The 18,743-nt window shown below is 42.5% G+C and overlaps 1 protein-coding gene across 1 annotated transcript in view; it reads right to left on the bottom strand.

Annotated features, from left to right (window-relative positions):
* Positions 1 to 18,743, bottom strand: part of piezo2b (piezo-type mechanosensitive ion channel component 2b) — a 110,747-nt gene that overhangs the window by 27,891 nt on the left and 64,113 nt on the right. Inside the window, exons 19-32 of the mRNA XM_080458208.1 lie at positions 16,895 to 17,055; positions 15,591 to 15,767; positions 14,988 to 15,110; positions 14,076 to 14,276; positions 13,804 to 14,008; positions 13,240 to 13,341; positions 12,036 to 12,201; positions 8,510 to 8,753; positions 8,275 to 8,392; positions 7,369 to 7,525; positions 4,385 to 4,474; positions 3,669 to 3,793; positions 3,387 to 3,455; positions 2,172 to 2,275 (exon numbers count right to left, since the gene is read on the bottom strand). Of these exons, the coding sequence (XP_080314334.1) occupies positions 2,172 to 2,275; positions 3,387 to 3,455; positions 3,669 to 3,793; positions 4,385 to 4,474; positions 7,369 to 7,525; positions 8,275 to 8,392; positions 8,510 to 8,753; positions 12,036 to 12,201; positions 13,240 to 13,341; positions 13,804 to 14,008; positions 14,076 to 14,276; positions 14,988 to 15,110; positions 15,591 to 15,767; positions 16,895 to 17,055 (2,042 nt within the window). The remainder of the gene's footprint in view (positions 1 to 2,171; positions 2,276 to 3,386; positions 3,456 to 3,668; positions 3,794 to 4,384; positions 4,475 to 7,368; positions 7,526 to 8,274; positions 8,393 to 8,509; positions 8,754 to 12,035; positions 12,202 to 13,239; positions 13,342 to 13,803; positions 14,009 to 14,075; positions 14,277 to 14,987; positions 15,111 to 15,590; positions 15,768 to 16,894; positions 17,056 to 18,743) is intronic.

The following is an 18,743-nucleotide window of genomic DNA, read 5'->3' as shown; positions in this document are numbered from 1 at the left end:
GAATCAAAAACCACCGCATGCAAACAAAACAGACAGGAAGCAGCAGCACTTTTCAACTTAATGTCAAAACATGCAGAACGAAATCATCGGTGTCTCTGCAGCACAACGTCCACGAGTCACATGAGAAGCACTGAACAGGAGCTGCTGGTAGTTTGAACGTTCGCAGAGGAGGCGAGTACCTTTCCTGCCTTCACTACATACTGCAGCACAGTTTTAGGCAGTCTAATGACAGACTTGGGTAAAGCCAGAACAGCAGACACAAACTTTCCAATTGCTCGCTGAAGAGAGGAAACAGAGTGGGAGAGAATTCAGATTTCACCCGTTAGAAACACTGGAGACTCGCTGGGTTAGGAGACATGTGAGGATGAAAACATGCAAATTCAGGCTGTTAGGTTTAGTTCAGATGCTTGAATGTTAGTATTCATATCCACAAGTTGAGAAACCATGTCAAGCAAACCTTTAACCTGATGTTTATGTTTACAACTTGGTAAAACAAGTTTTGCATCACTATTTTTACTTTTGAGAATTGTATTTGTTGGAAGGGTTAGAAAAACTCTGTGTGTACCTCATATAACCAGGGTCTAGTTTATAGTGTCCAGATCAGCTATGAACCAAAATGACATTTATCTGGAAGATTCTGACCTCATTTTTTCAACATCAAACCGGGAAACAAGAGGACAGAAGTCAGACAAAAATAAGAAAAAAACAACAAAGTTAAACTCACACACACACACACACACACACACACACACACACACACACACACACACACACACACACACACACACACACACACACACACACACACACACACACACACACACACACACACACACACACACACACACACACACACACACACACACACACACACACACACACACACACACACACACACACACACACACACACACACACACACACACGCGTGAAGAATTTAAAAACAAATGCTACACAGTCGTGTCTGTTCAAAAAGAGAAAGAGCACTGTGATATTATATATTTATACCAAACAGCATCATATGTCCAGATAATAACGTCAACAACCCGACTCCCAAGTCTACATCCAAAAGTTTCTTTACTTTTTATAGAACCTAAATCTGTTTTAAAGATCCCTGATCAGGTGTTTAAACAATTAAAGTGCAGTGGAATTACCCTAAGTGTCTTTTTGAAGAATCCAGGGGGACAAAGTCAAATTCAAAGTTTATTTGAAAGAGTCCTGGTTTGGTTTGAACACCGCAAATCATTTACTTTGAAACTTAACAGAGCTATTTCATTTCCCTTCAGGGCTCCAAGTCGAACTGAATCTGTTGAAGAAACACATGTAAACAGGTCCGTTTGGTTTGTCCAGCTTGGGTTTTGGAGACAGTGACAGTCTGCTTATGAAGGGAAAACACCAAAGAAAACATTTCTTATTGAGCTAAAAGCATCAGTGGAGCTCCTCCTCCGGCAGATTCAGGTCATCTAATCTATTGTACAGACTTCATTTATTGCCACGCTACACAGAAACTCACCTGTGTGACAGAACTTCACTGTCCCCACGTTCACACCATGTACATTTTCTCTTATCCATTCATAGTAAATAAATGTGTCTGGAGTTCGGTAAAATTTCATTCCTTCTGTTTGTATTATTGCTTTTATAATCCCATTTTTAATGTAAACATACACATTGTATTACTACAGATTATCAAACTATATAAAAATCAACATTTTACATATGTCTACATTACTTTAATCTTTTTTTTATATTAGTATTACACAATTCAATTCAACTTTATTTATTTAGCACCAAATACAACAGTCATTTCTAGGTGCTTACAACAACTGATGTTATTACTATTGATTATGTATTTCTGTTTTACTCTTGATTTCAATGACATCCAGTGAGTGACTGTCGAACTGAGTCTGTGTCGAATCTACTTTTATTTATTTATCATTTTACCAGCAATGCATTATTATCTGTAAGTTTGAACATCAAATCTCATGAATAATTTCAAAGCAGCAAATGAACTCCGTTTCTTATATTATTTCCAAGTGAAAAAGTACAAAGTCAATCAATATGTAAGCAAAGTACCACATTTCCACGTTCTGTAGAGCTTCGTTGTTTCACAATTCAAACAGTAATATTTTACAGGGATAAAAAAATCAAGTGTTTATTTATTTTTTGAGCACCTGAAACGCAGACTTCTTCAGCGGCTCCTCGTCGTTTTTCTCCTCCTCCTCCTCTTCCTCCTCACTGTCAGTTTCAAACAAGTAATAGTCTCCACTTCTGACCACTGAGGGGCAGAGAGCAGAGCCTTGTAACATCCGGTCACACTCAGACTGAAGTCACTCGTCATTTCTATCACATCAAAGTACAAAGAAAAGGTTTCCTGGCTGAAAGGAAGAAGGAAGAAAATCAAAGTGCTCGTCCTTAACTTCTCATTCATTCACTAACTTTCACACATGTCAAGACAGTCACAGTTTGTTGCGTTAAAGACACATGAGAGGACGACACACAAAGCATAGAGTGCAATAATGTTAGTAGAACTGAAATAACTATGAGCACAAAGCACAATGAAGGACGTCCTTTCGACTCTGCAGCAGGTCAGTGTGAGACACAATGGGACAGACAAGGCTGACTTATGTCCTTGAACAGAGCCGCGGTGGGCAGGAGATGTTCGGGAGGATGCTGGGGAAATGGACGGGCGAAACATCAAATGACAAAGAGATAAAAATGGAGAAATTATTTGAAAATGTCATGTGGGGGGTGGAGTACGACACGAGACATGAGCTGGAACCAAACAGGCAACCTGTGCTGACTCAATGACGTTTAGATTCACCACGTTAAACAGTTCAAATGATTGATTGCAGTTTGATTCTCCTTGCAAACACCTGTTTGGTGATCATGTCTGCAGGCAAAGAATGAACAAAGCCTTCATCTTTTAATCCAGCTCTGAAAATGAAGGCGCCTTCATATCTTTGCTTCTGTGTGTTTTACAACAGAGCGATTCTCTACTGTGGACTCCTCAGGTCAGACCAACGACGACATTCGTGTCTTTAACAAAGTCGAGCACACACCTCCGGCCATTAGTCATTTTCTCTTTACTTCATCTTCTCCCAGTGTCTATATAAGGCAACCCCGTGGAGCCGTTTTTTTATGGAGCTTCTTAAGGCTGAAGTGCTTCTCCACACATGCAAAGTAAAGTTACTGGAGGCCTTCAGGTAGCAGGGCCCTTAAATAGACACAGAAAAGGAATAAAGACTGGAGGAAGCCGGGCTACTGTGCAGCGTGGCGCCTTCGGAGCCCTGGGGCAGTATGGGAATCCTCAGCGTTCTGGTCAAGGACACAAGGGCCAATCAGAGTGGAGGAAGAGATAAAAAAAGGGCTTGGAGGGGTCAACCTACTGGAAGCATGGTCAACCCACGGCCTCCACCACTGCTTTTTTTTGGTCTTGGCTTTCGTTCGCTGTGCTCCTAAAATTTCACAAATACATCAACGCAACATAAGAAAATCAATTCTTCAAATATTCATATTTCCACCACATGAAGCTGCAATTTTATACCAAATACAAACATGAATCATCCTTCCCTGAGAGCTTCCAACGCTCACAGAGCACACAGGGAAACCTTTGCAATATCATTATTATTATTGAAGTGTTTCGGCCGCAGTGGAGGGCTCTGTCATACCGTCATCATCATCATCATCCTCAGGCTGGACCAGTGTCTGTCCTTCTCCAGACTCTTGGGCCATGCTCAGCATCCTCTCCTTGCCCCTCTTAAACTTTTGCTGCCTCACCTTAATGCGCTCCATCCTGATTAGATCAGAGAGATGGTGAAGAGACATGGAGTATCGACACAGGCCAACATCGTCACACATCTCAGGCTTCATATGGAAACGAGTTCATGTCAGATCATGAGAGCTCATGATGACCTCCTGGGATGAAAACTACAAGCGGTGGGAAGACACTGCCTCTAGGTACAGTATATACAACTTTCTCCCAGGAAATAACAACTGAGCTGAGAGAAGATTAGGTCATTCTGAGTCAAGGTTTTAAGATATTTCTACTAATGCCTAATTAGAAACACTTGAAAGCATCATTACACCATAGGTTGGTTATACCTGTATAAATGATATAAATACTACATATCGTGGTGCAAACTTACACTGCAAGACTAAGAAAGCTGATTTAAAACTGCTTTTGAAGTAATATTCTGTTCGTTTTTGCCACTCTGCCTGTTATTTCAGGTGATTCTCTTTTACACACTGAACTGAAATATAACATATTGTACGTTTTAAGAATGATTCCTATCTGATCCAGGACAACAAAGCTGCACTGTGGCCTGTTTCTAGATGAACTGTATTGCTTCCACACACAGCAAGAGCCAAACATTTAGAGTCTCACTGTCTCTTCAGCTGCTCCACAGACTTGCGTTCCTCTTCCAGTCGGGCTCGCACCGCCTTCACGATGGTGGCCTGGAAAAGCTCCGCCCCCCTGAAACACACCCGTGAACATCACAGCTTAAACCATACATATTCATATTACATGTCCTGAATGAACCATTTCTATACTGAACAAAAATATGAATGCAACACTTTTGTTTTTACCCCTATTTTTCATGAGCTGAACTCAAAGACCTAAGACTGTTTCTATGTGTGCAAAAGACCTATTTCGCTCAAATATTGTTTACAAATCTGTCTAAATCTGTGTTAGTGAGCACTTCTCCTTTGCCGATATAATCCATCCCACCTCACAGGTGCAGCATATCAAGATGCTGATTAGACAGCATGAATATTGCACAGGTGTGCCGTCGGGTGGCCACAATAAAAGGACACTCTGAAATGTGCAGTTTTGCTTTATCGGGGCGTCTGGGAGGTCTACTGACTGGTTTTCTGACCCCTCCCACCCAGACCTCCCCAATGGAGTGTGACCACCATTTGTCTCACGCAGTGCATTTTGAGGGAGCATGCAATAGGCATGCTGGCGTATGTTATGGACAACAACCCCCCCCCGCAATAAAACAAAACTGCACATTTCAGAGTGACCTTTTATTGTGGCCACCCTAAGACTCACCTGTGCAATATTCATACTGTCTAATCAGCATCTTGATATGGCACACCTGTGAGGTGGGATGGATTATCTCGGCAAAGGAGAAGTGCTCACTCACAGATTTAGACAGATTTGTAAACAATATTTGAGAGGAATAGGTCTTTTGCACACATAGAAAAGGTCTTAGATCTTTGAGTTCAGCTCATGAAAAATGAGAGCAAAAACAAAAGTGTTAGGATTAGTGTATATTCATGAAGCATGTGTAGATTTCTGAATGCACTTTCAGAGGACGTGTGTGAATTGTCTTCACTGTCAGATGAACATTATTTCAGAGTGAGTGATGATAAACCCCTTCATGTTTTTCTATGAATGTTATTGAAAACATGCACTTTATGCTCATTTTGTGACGAGACTCATTCGAGATGAATGACTGTTCACACTGCAACACCGCTGTGGTCAGATGCTCCCTGACCACCTCGGGAAGCAGTCTGGTGCCTGTTCACACACTTCTTTAGGGCTCGTCACTTGTGAGCGGAACGTTCGAAACGCACGTTAAGGCCCGGTCTGAACGGGAGCCCTCCCCGAATGCATCACAGGATATATTAACTTCCGTGTGGATTCCATCACCCTCACCAAGACTGTTCTCTGTTATGCTAACAACAAGCCGTGGATATCAAGGGATATCAAGGCCACACTCAATAGGAAGAGGGAAATTCAAGGCTGGTGACAAGCAGGAGGTGAGAAAAATACGGGAGAAGCTCAAGATAAAGATCCGAGAGGCGAGGGAGAGATATAGCAGGAAGCTGGAGGGGCAGCTGAGTGAGGTCTGGAGGGGCATGAGAAGCACAACAGGATATATACAGTCCACCAGCAGAGCAGTGGATGGATCTGTGGACAGGCCTGATGAACTCGCTGCATTTTAAAAGATTGAACTGAGAGCCCGGTTCATTCCTGTGGCCATACAACTCTATAACTCCTCCATGTCAGTAATGTTTTTCTGGTAATCAAATTATTTTATGCTAAATACCAGTCCCTGCTTAGCCCTGTATATATCAATACTTAATATTTCTTATTCAACTTTATCCTGTCATATTGGCATTTTTTAACTTATATGCTATTTATTCTCTACTATTATGAAGCAGTTCAAAAAAATATTATATTCAGGCAGGCCTTTGACCTGTAACTGCTCAATTTTACTTTGTTTGTATAACTGTATTTTTTTCATGCCGTCTTCCATGTCTGTGAAAGGTGCTATATAAATAAAGCTGTATTGTATTGTATTCTGTATTATTTCTGTTGGAGCTATATTGCAAGAATTTACCTCAGGGATTAATAAAGCATGTCTATTCTATTCTATTCTAATCTTTTCACAGCCACACACTAACCTCACACATGTTTTTAGAATGTGGGTGAAAAACCCACAGCCTAAAAACCCTAAAAGTCCTTCCCCTGAGAACCCCTCACACCCGCCCCACTAGGAACTTGTCTCTGACCAGGACTATCAAGGCCGTCTCATGAGAACAGATGCCGGACTGACACCGCAAAGATAAGCAAACAGTACTGCTTCACCACCTCCGATGGCCCCATCCCCCCCTCCCACGCAGAGGCAGCTGGAGGAGGTGAGCCTGCCGCCTATGAGAGGCTGCGCGCTCCCACACCTAACCCAGCGGCGGGCTGCAACACTTCCCCTCCTGTGCCCTCATGTGCTTGCCTCGAAGATATGTTGTAATCTGTGTTGATGCTTTAAATGTGCTTGAGGAGTTTTGTTTTTCCTCAGAGCTCAGTCTGAAATCTGACTTTTTTTCTCCTCTCCTCACCTCTTGCTGTCTCGCTTTCCCCCAAGCTTAACATGAACTTTCATTGCACTTGTACAATGACAATAACCACAGAAACCACAGAACTCGGAGAAAAGTGATGCAAACCTAGAGGAGGACGATTCTGGACAATTGAATAATTGGAATTAGATAAAACTTGCTGGTCCCATAAAAAGCTAACTCCAGAAGAAAACATGATGTGTCTGTTTGATGAGCATCAACCACCTTTCTATTCTGTGTTTTATGATTTTTTATTTTTGCAAAACCAACAACAACCAAACAAACAAACATGGTCTCTACTTTGAGAAGATCAATCATTCTTTTCTTGTTGTTATTTAAAAGATTTATACAGAAACTCTTTCAGATTAGAGCACGGTTAGATGACAGAGGTGGAACTAAAACCAAGAATAAATGTAAATCCAGCAGAGAAACCTGTCCTGCCTGTGCAGCGTCCGCTGTGGCTGCAGCGTTAAAACAAAGTGCTGCCACTGTCACTCTGGGGCTGTGGGAGGCTCGGCGGAGTACCTGGAGGCGAGGATCTGCGACGCCCTGATATCCGCCACCACGTGGAGGAAATAGTAGCTCATGAAGACTCGTCGCTGCAGCAGCAGGAAGGCAAAACAAATGCTGTCCCAGATGATCCCGGCCTCGTTACTGGGAAGCTCACATTGCTCATCAATGCCTGAAAAACACATAGAAACACACACATGAACAAATCCTGTTGAATCTGCATCCTAAGGACGAATTAAGTAAAGTCCTCTGTGTGTCGACAGCAGTACAACTGACCCTAAACATCAAGACTTAAACATATCTTGTTAAATTCAGAAGAGTGTGAGGATGTTTAACACTCAAAACTGTTATATATCCCGTGACACATTTTTTGCCTACTATTCATCATTTTCCTCAAATAAATAAGTTCAAGTAGTAATAAACAGAAGTGTTCTCGCGTTGAGAGGAAATAGTTCATTTTCATTCTAATCTGCATAACTTCCGAAATAACCCAGAAAAACTAAATAACTCTCCAGGTGAAAACGTCGTCTCCCACATCTTCAGAAAGCCTTCACCTTCACAACTTTTCTGGGATTATACAAATAAAACTAAAAAAAGAAAGACTAGAAAGATGAGTTTGGAATTGTAGATTTGTGTGACTCCCTTCAGGAAAGCTTTCAAAATGCGGCAGAACAGTTTAAAGAAATGGAATTTCCAAAGCTGAAAGAAATAATTTTGACAAAATAATTTTGACAAAATAATTTTGACAAAATAATTTTGACCAGGATCTTTTTGGGAGTTAAACGAAATAATAATACGAGTCTTTCTAGGATCTAAAGCAAAGTGAAAAGTGAAAATGTCCACTGCTGTTATGTTTAAGGTTCTTGCTTGTGTCTGGGCCTTGTGGGAAAATCTCCTCATTTTTGCGACTGAACAACAAACCTTTGTCCTTCTGGTTGATGTCGGTGTCGTATTCCATGATGGTGCAGGCCAGACTGAACAACTGGATCAACCAGCACTGGTTCTCAACCAGAGACTTGATGTACCCACAAGCCAGGATCTGCAATAAAAAAGCCTCTTTAGTAAACATCTATAGATGTCATAATGTCGTGAGCATTTAAAAAAATAACACTAAATTCAATATGAAGAATAAAACATTTTGTAATAGATTACCCACCGACAAGATATTTTTCATGGTGATTACGAAGATGTTGTAAGCAATGAGGAAGTCCCAGTAGTGGAGGATCTTCTTGATGGGTTTCAGCAGGAGCTCGCCCCCGAATAGCAGGAAGTAGAAGCAGGCCACCAGGTAGCCCATGCAGAAAACGGAGATCCGCGTGGTCCCGGTGATGAAGATGATGGTGAGGACAAACCAGAACAGGTAGCTGAACATGATGACCTTCAGCATGTCCAGGTAGGACCTGCAGAGGAAACGCCAGCAGGAAACAAATGACTACAAAATTCACTTTCTAATGGTTTTCTAACAGTAATATTTGTCACCAGAGCCTGTGTATGAGGCCCCAGAAGTGAAGGTCTGTCATCTGCCTCACTTGCTTGTGCCACTTTCCAGTGAACATGTGCTCATACAGGCGATTCAGAGATTTTCCCTTCATGACATCATGCAGGGAAATAGCCCCTCCCTTTGGTAGTGGATATTCACTTTTGTCGTCCCACAGGTAGATGAGCTCTGCCCTCTAAAGGCCAATTCATAATTTCTGCATCCGCCTGCCTGAAGGGACCACGTGGAGCCCAATTTCTGTGACTGTGTGGACAAAACACAAATTTCTGGTCCGTGATCAAGTCCAAAGCAGTTTGCAGACGCTCAATGTGGAATGTATGGAAGAGCCTTAAAACTACAAGCAGGCGCCATTACTTCTCCTTGCAAACGCTACCGACACAGCTCATTAGAATTTAAAGGTACAGACACAGAAACAGCCTGTTCTCAGTAGAGCCACAAGAGGGAATTTTAGACTGAAATTCAGGACCAAGGCTGGATTTGGGGAAATAAACTGTGTGTGTGTGTGTGTGTGTGTGTGTGTGTGTGTGTGTGTGTGTGTGTGTGTGTGTGTGTGTGTGTGTGTGTGTGTGTGTGTATTAGTATCAAGAATGAGTAAAATCACAATTAACCGTTCTAAAACAGAGCTTCAGGTTTAATTTACTGGAGGAGAGCAGAAGGATTTACCCCCACTGGTCTATTTATTAAAAGATTTTTCAGCTGGAGGGAATTATCTAAGCTACATCACCAGCAGACTGAAGACGTGAAACAAATGTCTTTTAAAATACTGAAACTCACCCAAATACTTCAGAGACATTTTTAGGTGAGTGCTCCACATTGTACTTTTACTCAATAAAAGATATTATCTGTTGTGATCAATAAAGAATCAAAGAAAAGCCTCCACTCTCAGTATGAAGCCCTGCAACAGTTATTTATGGTTTTGCACCATTCTAATGTGTCTTCATTACACATGCACCATATTTAGCTCTAAAAATGGAATCTTGATAAAATAAATATCAGTTTTAGATTCCAAACACTCAGAATCCCTCGTTTGGTCATGAGCTGCACCCTGCATGACACGTTACCAACTAAAGTCCATCGCTTCTAGGAAACAGGAGGAATTATGAGCACAATGTAGAGCCAGGGCGCCGGAAGTGGACATACGTTGATGCGTTCACCACGTACTCGAAGAAGAAACAACATTTCAGGTCATCGTGTTGCTGTGATCCACTCATCCATCACACTCAGCGTGAGAGCAGCAGTAAGAGTCTGATCGATGAACGGGAACCAGAGAAACCCGATCCTGTCGCTCCGCAGGTACGAGGCTGCTGCTGCTGCTGCTGCTGCTGTAGCGTGTCTAACATGCTAAAAGCATGAACGCCGTGTTACAACACCAGACCCCATTACTGTGACGTGTGTGGGGGGAAACATAGGTGAAGAGGGGCTGATGGGCCAGAACAGCTGACTGAGTGTCCTCCTTCATCAGCAGGCCAAAATACCTTTTCCATAGTTAAAAGCTACTTATTGAGTTAGACTACAGGGCAAAAGCGTCTGAGTCGCGGAGTGACGGACAGAGTGTTTTTGTGGATTATGGATTTCTCCTCCACCCGGTATCCGTAATTTGATCCTGGAGGGAAACGATGGAATAAGTGCAGAGCTGTGTGGACAGACGAGCTGAACCTGTCTCTCTCTCTCTCTCTGTTTCTTTCTTTCTCTCTCTCTCTGCCAGTGTTTGCTGGACACAGAGTGCGTTAATAAAAGTCTCGTCCACTCAGAGCATCAAAACAATGGAATGTGAAGCGCAGCTAATCAATGACGACAGGTCAGCATGCTCTCTTCTTCTCCTGCAGCTAAAAATCCTCCGTTCACTCTTTTTTCTTCTTCTGCAAAGTCAGTCTTCAGCTCCAGGTCCAAACGCCGCACTTTGGCCAAAATTGTAAATAATGTATCCAGTGGGGATCCAATAACATCCCTCACTGAGCCTCTGACATGAGCTACTGAGGTCTGTCAGCCTTCTCTTACCATTATTTATCCGGGATAAGAGATCGGCTGAGTGAGACGGTTCTTATTCAGCACCGCCCCACTTTAGATTTCAACAGTTACGCTGCGTGCGGCCAAATGCAACAACAGACGGTAACTTAGTGTATAAAACAAGACGTGCAGGAGGTCGTTTAAGGAGACAGAGATTCTCCTCCTGTTGCTGTCTTTATTGGAAACTGGCATGGCTGCCGGACACGAGCGGGGTGGGAAGGCTCAGACAGCGGGGGGGTGGGGGGTGGGGACGGGGACGGGGGGTTACGTCAACAAGGTTACGTTATCATGCAGTAACCTTGTTGACAATATTGTTACAGTTACAACATCGCAAAGCAGGAGTCTGCAGCCTTCAGGACCAAATGAGCCGTTGTCACTTTCCACCAAATCAAATGTAACTGGAGCAGCAGAACCTTTTTATCCCTTTACAAAGAGGTTAACACAGCACAGTTCAATGTACTGTAGATATATAGACATAAACTGTGTCTTATGTTGCAATTTAGGATGGTGAACATTTCATTACATTTTCAGATGTTTTGTACCTTATTTCAGAGGTTTCAACCATCATTTTCAGCGGTTTTTAGACAATTTTACATTTCGACTGTTTTAACCATGTTGGTTCTTTTGTAATCAGTTTTGTGTTTATTCCTCTCATTTTTCATCTTTTTTTTCTTTCAGCAATCCTCGTCATTTTTAAAAAGCTGTTTTAGCAGATTTGTGTCCCCATTTCTTATGGTTTTAGCAACTTTCCCCCATTTGATCCTTTTCAGTTGTGCACTTTTTAAAAGCCCTTTTCAGAAGTAAAAGTCCTTTTGAAAATGACCGCGCGCATAAATGAAATAAAAACAAGATAAAATGATTATTTTGGTATAATTCTGTGAGCGGTTCAGGGAGCCACTACAGAAGGGTCAAAGAGTCACATGTGGCTCCAGAGCCGCAGGTTGAAGACCCCTGTACTTAACTCTTAACACCTAATGACACCTATAGAGCCCAGCGAGCATGAGCAGTGTTTACAAAACAAATTTGCATGAATAAATAAAATAACCAGACAGACACATTAATTCAACATTTTGCTGAGCAATGTGAAAATAAACAAGAGCAGCAGCACGTTTGCAGAAGCTCTCAGACCTGGATGGGGAGCCGAGACGCTTCCTGAAACAGGCTGTTAAGGTCGTACCTGCAGTGGATGAAGTCGGGGACGGGGTTGTGCACGCTGAAGGAGGCGGCGTCCAGGTCTCGACAGATCTCCACGTTATCGCCGGCCATGAGGCGGACCGCCGCCTTGTTCTCATCGTCGAAGACCTGCCTCTGGAGAGAGGCGCAGAGCAGCAACATAAAGTCGTCTGCAGAGGAGAGGAGAGGAGAGGAGAGGAGAGGAGAGGAGAGGAGAGGAGAGGACAACCAGTCAATCACCACAGACGTCTTCATCGTGAACATGCAGGTGAACCAGAACTTCTCTGATGGACTTTACTTATTTGTGGTATTTCAATCAAGAAAAAACCTGTTGAGTAATGGCAACATACTTCAGATACGTCAATAGTATAAAAGAAGGGAGCAAATTGACAGCTATAAGACAAAGTGAAATAAAATTAAGGAGGATACCAAAATGAATACAGAACCATCCAAAATGAATGGAGGAAGCTTCCAGAGTCTCTTCTGTCCGGCTTTTATCTAATTTTGTGTCTGTTTTTTGTTTTTGTGGTACCATTTTTATCTGATTTCACTCTTGAACGGTTCTACATAACTAAACTCTTATTAATTAATTCATTCATTCAAAAGTGAAGAAACTTGAAACGTTTTACTTGAAACACAATGATCAGATGATATAACAACATTTCTCATGGGTAAAATATTTACATTTTGTAATGACATTTTAATTATCCTTTTATTTTTTAAAGTCACTTTTACCTGAGTGGTTCGGTTTATCAAAGTAATTTTAGTCCAGAGGCCACAAACAGAACAATTTGATCTCAATCAGGCCAGACACACGAAGTTACAGCATTTCTAACCTCTAAACACTGACGATGAAACGTTTCCTTTAGTTTTACTGCAAGAAAGTTCAAGCAAATCCTGAAAAAACATTAAATTAATTTTCTACAACATTTTGCTTCCTGCAGCGTCTCAGCTGATCAGATCTTCCATGACTGGAATGAAAAGTAGAGAAATGGAGCGTTATGTCTACAAACACGTATTGAGGTTCAAGTCACTGATCTCCCCGACTTTTCATTGGCGACTTTCATTCTCGCTGAAACAAAACATCACCCAATAGAAAAATCTGGAACATTGATCACTTTCAAATTGCAACCATTGCAAATCTCCGTTGTGCAGGACTGAGGTTTATAAGGAGGTTCAGAGGCGAGAGGCTTCAGGACGATACGTACAGATGAGGAAGGACGGGTTGGGCTTGGTGCGGAAGTCTGGCACGTAGAGCCACTTGACCACGTTGGAATCGGTGGTGGAGTTAGGAAACCTCCAGGGATACTCTGCAAGAAACGAATCGGGAGTTCAGATGGCACAGAAACCAGATGTTCTCTTCAAATGACCCTGGACATCACTCAACTCTCACAGGTTTGTTCATACATGATTAAGCCTTTGTTGATCGTACTCCATTCTGCTGTTAGCAGAAAAATGAAAAGCTTCTGTGGTGCAAAAAACGTTGGAGAACTGATCTCCAACACCTCTAGTCTAAAATCTGAGACCACGTCTGGACCACCAGAACACCAACGCAGATACAGATAACTGATGTTGGACGGTATAGTAATAAACTAAAGGATGCACTGCTTTGTTAGAAAATGATGACAATTAATCCATTGTATTCTGCATATCTGAGCCAAACTGGGGCGATCAACATCCCTCATAGAGCTGCGGCGTTCATTTAAAGATCTTAAAGACATTTTAAAGGTAAATGAGGCAAAAAATAAGGAGAAACACGTGAGCACACGAACCTTTACAGGCTGCCGGCGGGATCCCGATGCACACGAAGTACTGGAACGTCAGCATGCAGGCCAGGAAGCAGCAGTATTTGGGCCAGATCTCAGCGATGGCTTTCCTCCTCCGTCGATACATGACGGTGATCAGGGCGAAGGCGTGAAGCATGGCGTAGAAGTCCATCCTCTGCCCGATGACGTTGACCACCAGCAGCAGGCACGTCTGAGGGAAACACCGAGCAGTGAAGCTCTCCACAGAACACAGTCCGGCTCTTCGTCACGCTCCATACCTCAAGTCCAAACTTGTAGAAGAAGTAGTTGACGAAGTATTTGATGAAGCAGACGATGCCGATGTCCAGGTGCTGCCGGGTGATGTCATGGAAGATGATCCTGGCGGCGGGCGGCGACAGTTTGTTCCTCAGTCTGAAGTACTCTTGGTGGCGGTAGATTGTCACTTCGAACGCTAACAGAGCCAGCATCATGAGGTTGTTCTGCACACACACACACACACACACACACACACACACACACACACACACACACACACACACACACACACACACACACACACACACACACACACACACACACACACACACACACACACACACACACACACACACACACACACACACACACACACACACACACACACACACACACACACACACACACACACACACACACACACACACACACACAGAGAAAATGTTACTCTCAACAAGGACAAATGGTGATGCGGTGCTCAGAAGTCACACTGTGACCAATTCACAGGACGGACGGACGAAGAATTATTGGAGGGATGATGAACAAATGGAGGGATGATGAATAAATGGAGGGATGATGAATAAATGGAGGGATGATGAATAAATGGAGGGATGATGAATAAATGGGCTGGATGGATGGATGAATCATTTAAAGCAACCAGTGCTCTTAAACAACAGTGTGTATTCACGGTGAGTCTTAAACTTTCACTGACTGTGTCAAATTGAAAGATGAACCTGCTGCCACATGTATCTGAAAGTTGTTGATTTATTGTGTTGAAACTAAATTAGCCAAACTTCAAACTGCTTCAGGACAACTCCTGTCCTCCTCTTTCCTCTTTCTAATCTCTTTTCTGTGTCCTTGTGGCTCATTTGCTAAGATGAATGACTTTGTGTTTATGTGCTGAGTTCTGTAAAGCTGTGGACGCGTGTGCTCACCCTGAGGTATCCCAGCAGGTCGTTAGACTTCTTCAGGCCCACCCAGTTGGCCGGATCCACCGGCGCTCTGTACAACAACGACTCCTCCAGCTCCTTCCTCTGGTCCGTGGAGTAACCGTCTAACTGTGGACAGACACACAAACTGCTCATCAAATGACTCTTCCCTATCAAAAGCTTCAGGAAAGAGTCTGAATCAGGTGAGTGTAAACGTGGGTATGTTGGAGGCACATCACTGGCACCTCACTTTCACTGAAGTATTTTTATTGCAGGGGGAAATAAAATCCACCTCACTCACCCATCGAACTGATGCATTTTAAAATCGGAGCGAGGCAGAGCTGCCAGCTGAACACATTAATCAGGACGCAATTAACTCTAAAATCAAACCAAGCCAATTTGTACTCTGGTAAAATGCCAGATTTCCTAATGTTTCCCAACATTAACAGATAAAATAAATAAAATAAATAAATGCTGTGGAGACCGAGCACCAGCGGAGCCCTGCGTGAGGTCCAGGACTCTCTTTTGATGAAATACTTATTTTACAGCAGCAAGCGAGAGCACAACAAAGATTAAGTAATGTGAGCATTTTTAGCTGTTCATATTTACCATGGTGCAGTTCAGGGAGTACGTTTGGGGGTTTATAGACTCCAGCTGGTACAACATTTTACACACGATGATGACACACGTCCAGACAGTGCAAACACTGGAGGCAAGCGGCCGGTACTGGCTGTAGGGCAGTGCGAAGGCCCAGGATGCCAGGAAAACATAGTTGAACAAAGACACCTGCACACACAATACAGGCAATGAGGACTTAAAGGGAATACAATTATCATGTCATGTTATCCAGCTTTTCAACACTTTCACATGTGTGAAGGGTCTGAGTTCCGATTGGCTCGTTACAAACTGAAACAAGCCAGGGAGAGAGAGGACAGACTTTCTTCACTTCTGGGGCGTCGTTCCAGGTATGGGGACGATTATTACTGTTGGAAAACCATTAGAAAGACAATTTTGCATACATGACCCCTTTAAAAACCGCCTGTTTCCTCCTCAAACAACCACAGGCACCATCAGGTCACTTTAAAAACTTCAGAAACAGTTAGTGGAGGATCATTACGTCACAAAGTTTGACACCGATTAAAACAGAATCAGACTGAGGAGCTGGTCCAGACCAAGGCTGCATTTACACCAACAAGTCTTGGTGCTCTGATCGGATTTGCTGCCTCACTTTTAAACTTATTTCTACATATGAATGAGGCTTGTCTCCGAACTGAAAATATCTGAACGCATGCTTCTTTTTCCTGCTTACGTTCTCTAAAAGCAGATCTGATCTGAGTCAGATAGGAGCAAAACAATGGGAGTTGGGTCATATGACACTGATTAACTCATTATGACGGCAAAAAGCACAACTTGTATACACAGGTGAAAAGTAAAAAAGCGGAATGAGTTTGCTTCTCAGGTTGATCTGTATTTTGAAAAATTTTCCAGAAATCCAATTTTACTGCAAATTAATGAGAAAAATCAACAGAAATGACGCGCCAAGAATCGCTTCAAACAAACAGTGTGAAGAAGAGGAGGGGCAGCAAGGAGAAACTAGTGAAAACAACAAAGCAGGTTTAAAAAAAACTAATCTAAAACTAACTAAACAACCTTCAAAACTTTAAAACTACTTCCAAAAAGTGGGGAAACAGATTGTGACGTCAGGATTTCTTGTCGGTCTTAGAGATGCAAGTTCTTAAAAATGTGCGTCCCAATTATTTTAAGTGAACACCATGAAAATAAAAATAAATAGTGGTAAATAAAGGAATAGAGACGTTTTATTTTAAAGTTACATTGTGGATGTTGCACACCGACGATGTTTGGACGAATGATTTCGAGCAGATTCTTCATGACTGTGGACTCGGGCGTCTCACCTCTCGGACAGAAACCAGAACGATGTAGCAGGCGACGATCTTGATGATGTGGATCTCCAGCAGCCACCAGATGAACAGCTGCAGCTTGTGGAAATACTCCAGGAACTTGAGGAAGAGCACCGTCAGGCGGTCGACCACCAGGTGCCATTTATTCTTCAAATCTGGAGAAAGAGATGAAACGCAAACTAGAAACACTTCAACAGACTAAAAGAGCAAAGAGGTGTCATAGAAACTGTCTCCAGGTTTCACTTCAGAATTAAAGTCACACCTCGTCTTTTAAAATCCTCTTTGACATCATTTAAAATCGGCTTTGACGATCTCATTTGGGCTTTCTGAAGTTTATGATTCAATGTGAAATAAAATTATAATTCTTTAGGGATCAATAACACATCTGGTTATTATCCAAGTCTGTTAAAGTTTATGTCACTTTGCTGGGCGTCTTTATAGCTCATAAAAATTCTTAAGAAAATCATACTGACTGCATTTTGCCATCAATTGTACCATTTATTTCCACTCAAGGTCAACTTTGAGCTAAATCCTAAGCAGGTACCTGCAGAGTGGAGAAGCATCGAGGACAATCAGGACGTCTCTAAATTTACTTTGGAGGAAGTAAGTATTCCACAAGAAGAACTTTTTTTTTCTCTATTTGGCATCAGCAAGAACAAGAAAAACTGTTTGTTTTGGTCGAGGCTTTTCCTACCCGGTGGGAACCGACTGCGAGAACTCGGGAGACACATTTCCCTCGATTTTTGGAAACGAGAAAAAAGCCCAACGACGACGAGACAGTGAGGAGGTCAGCTTTAGAGTCGATGGAAGGGGGAGCGGGTTGAAAACTACGTGTTTGAAGCTGAGGAGGAAGATTCTGTTTTAAAAGGTTTGACCGCAGAGGAGATGGAAACAGAAGCGGACATAGGCGGCTGTAAGGCCCGAGTACCAGCAGAGCTGAGCAGTCTCCACCTGGCTGGTTTCTTCCTGTTAAAGAGGAGATTTTGTCTGTTCTATAATCTGTTTGCTCATGTGGAATCGCTGGTTTTTCTCTGTAACAGTGCCTTGAAATGACTGTGATGTATTTGGAACTATAGAAATAGAATAGAACTGAATTTAGAGCAGTAATAAAATGAATATATTTGAATGTTGATAGTTTCTGCTTTGATTTTCCAGTTTTTTTTTTTAAAGATGTAAGGACGACAGTCATATTTGTGGCCGATTCACAGAGTTTAACATTCCCTTGAGCCTCTGCAGCCTGGTAAACAATGCGGCGAACAACTTCTTCCCTTCGGGTTCTGACAGATCGATGTCGCGAGAAGCGAAAACAGTTTTTTCACCCGGACACCAGAGAGAAACACTTCCTGCTTCTTGTGGAGGATGCCGAGGCCTTTGGAGTATAAAAGTTGTTGAAATACGTGACTGGAATTGACTGGATGAGGTCTAGAAACATGATTGAGCATGAAAAGTTTTCAAGACGTCTAAATATTGAGCATTGATTTGAGACAAACGTCACCCCAACAACATGATATCGTTATCATCCAATGATCCAATCCAGGAAGCACTGCATGAGGGTAGAGAAGTGGATTTGGGATCAGGAGATCACGGGTTCGAATCCGACAGCACAAGGTCACCCTTATAAATCTTCCTAATGTGGCCACACCTTTGTAGAAGCTCAATACAGCATGATTAGTTGAGTTGACAACCATTGTCTGTGAACACAGTTGCAGTAGATGCCTTCCACACAAGTTATGAAGCCAAATATGACAACAGTCGTAATAATGGTGGTGGTTCATAATAGTGTTTCTGGTGTTAAGCAACATAAACTGCCATTCAGACAACATCTCTTTGAAAAAGATCTTCA

The sequence above is a fragment of the Lipophrys pholis genome (assembly GCF_963383615.2).
Source record: "Lipophrys pholis genome assembly, chromosome: 1".
Classification (NCBI taxonomy): domain Eukaryota; kingdom Metazoa; phylum Chordata; class Actinopteri; order Blenniiformes; family Blenniidae; genus Lipophrys; species Lipophrys pholis.
Note: the sequence above shows the minus strand (reverse complement) of the source record. Positions and strands in the feature narration are given on the sequence as shown.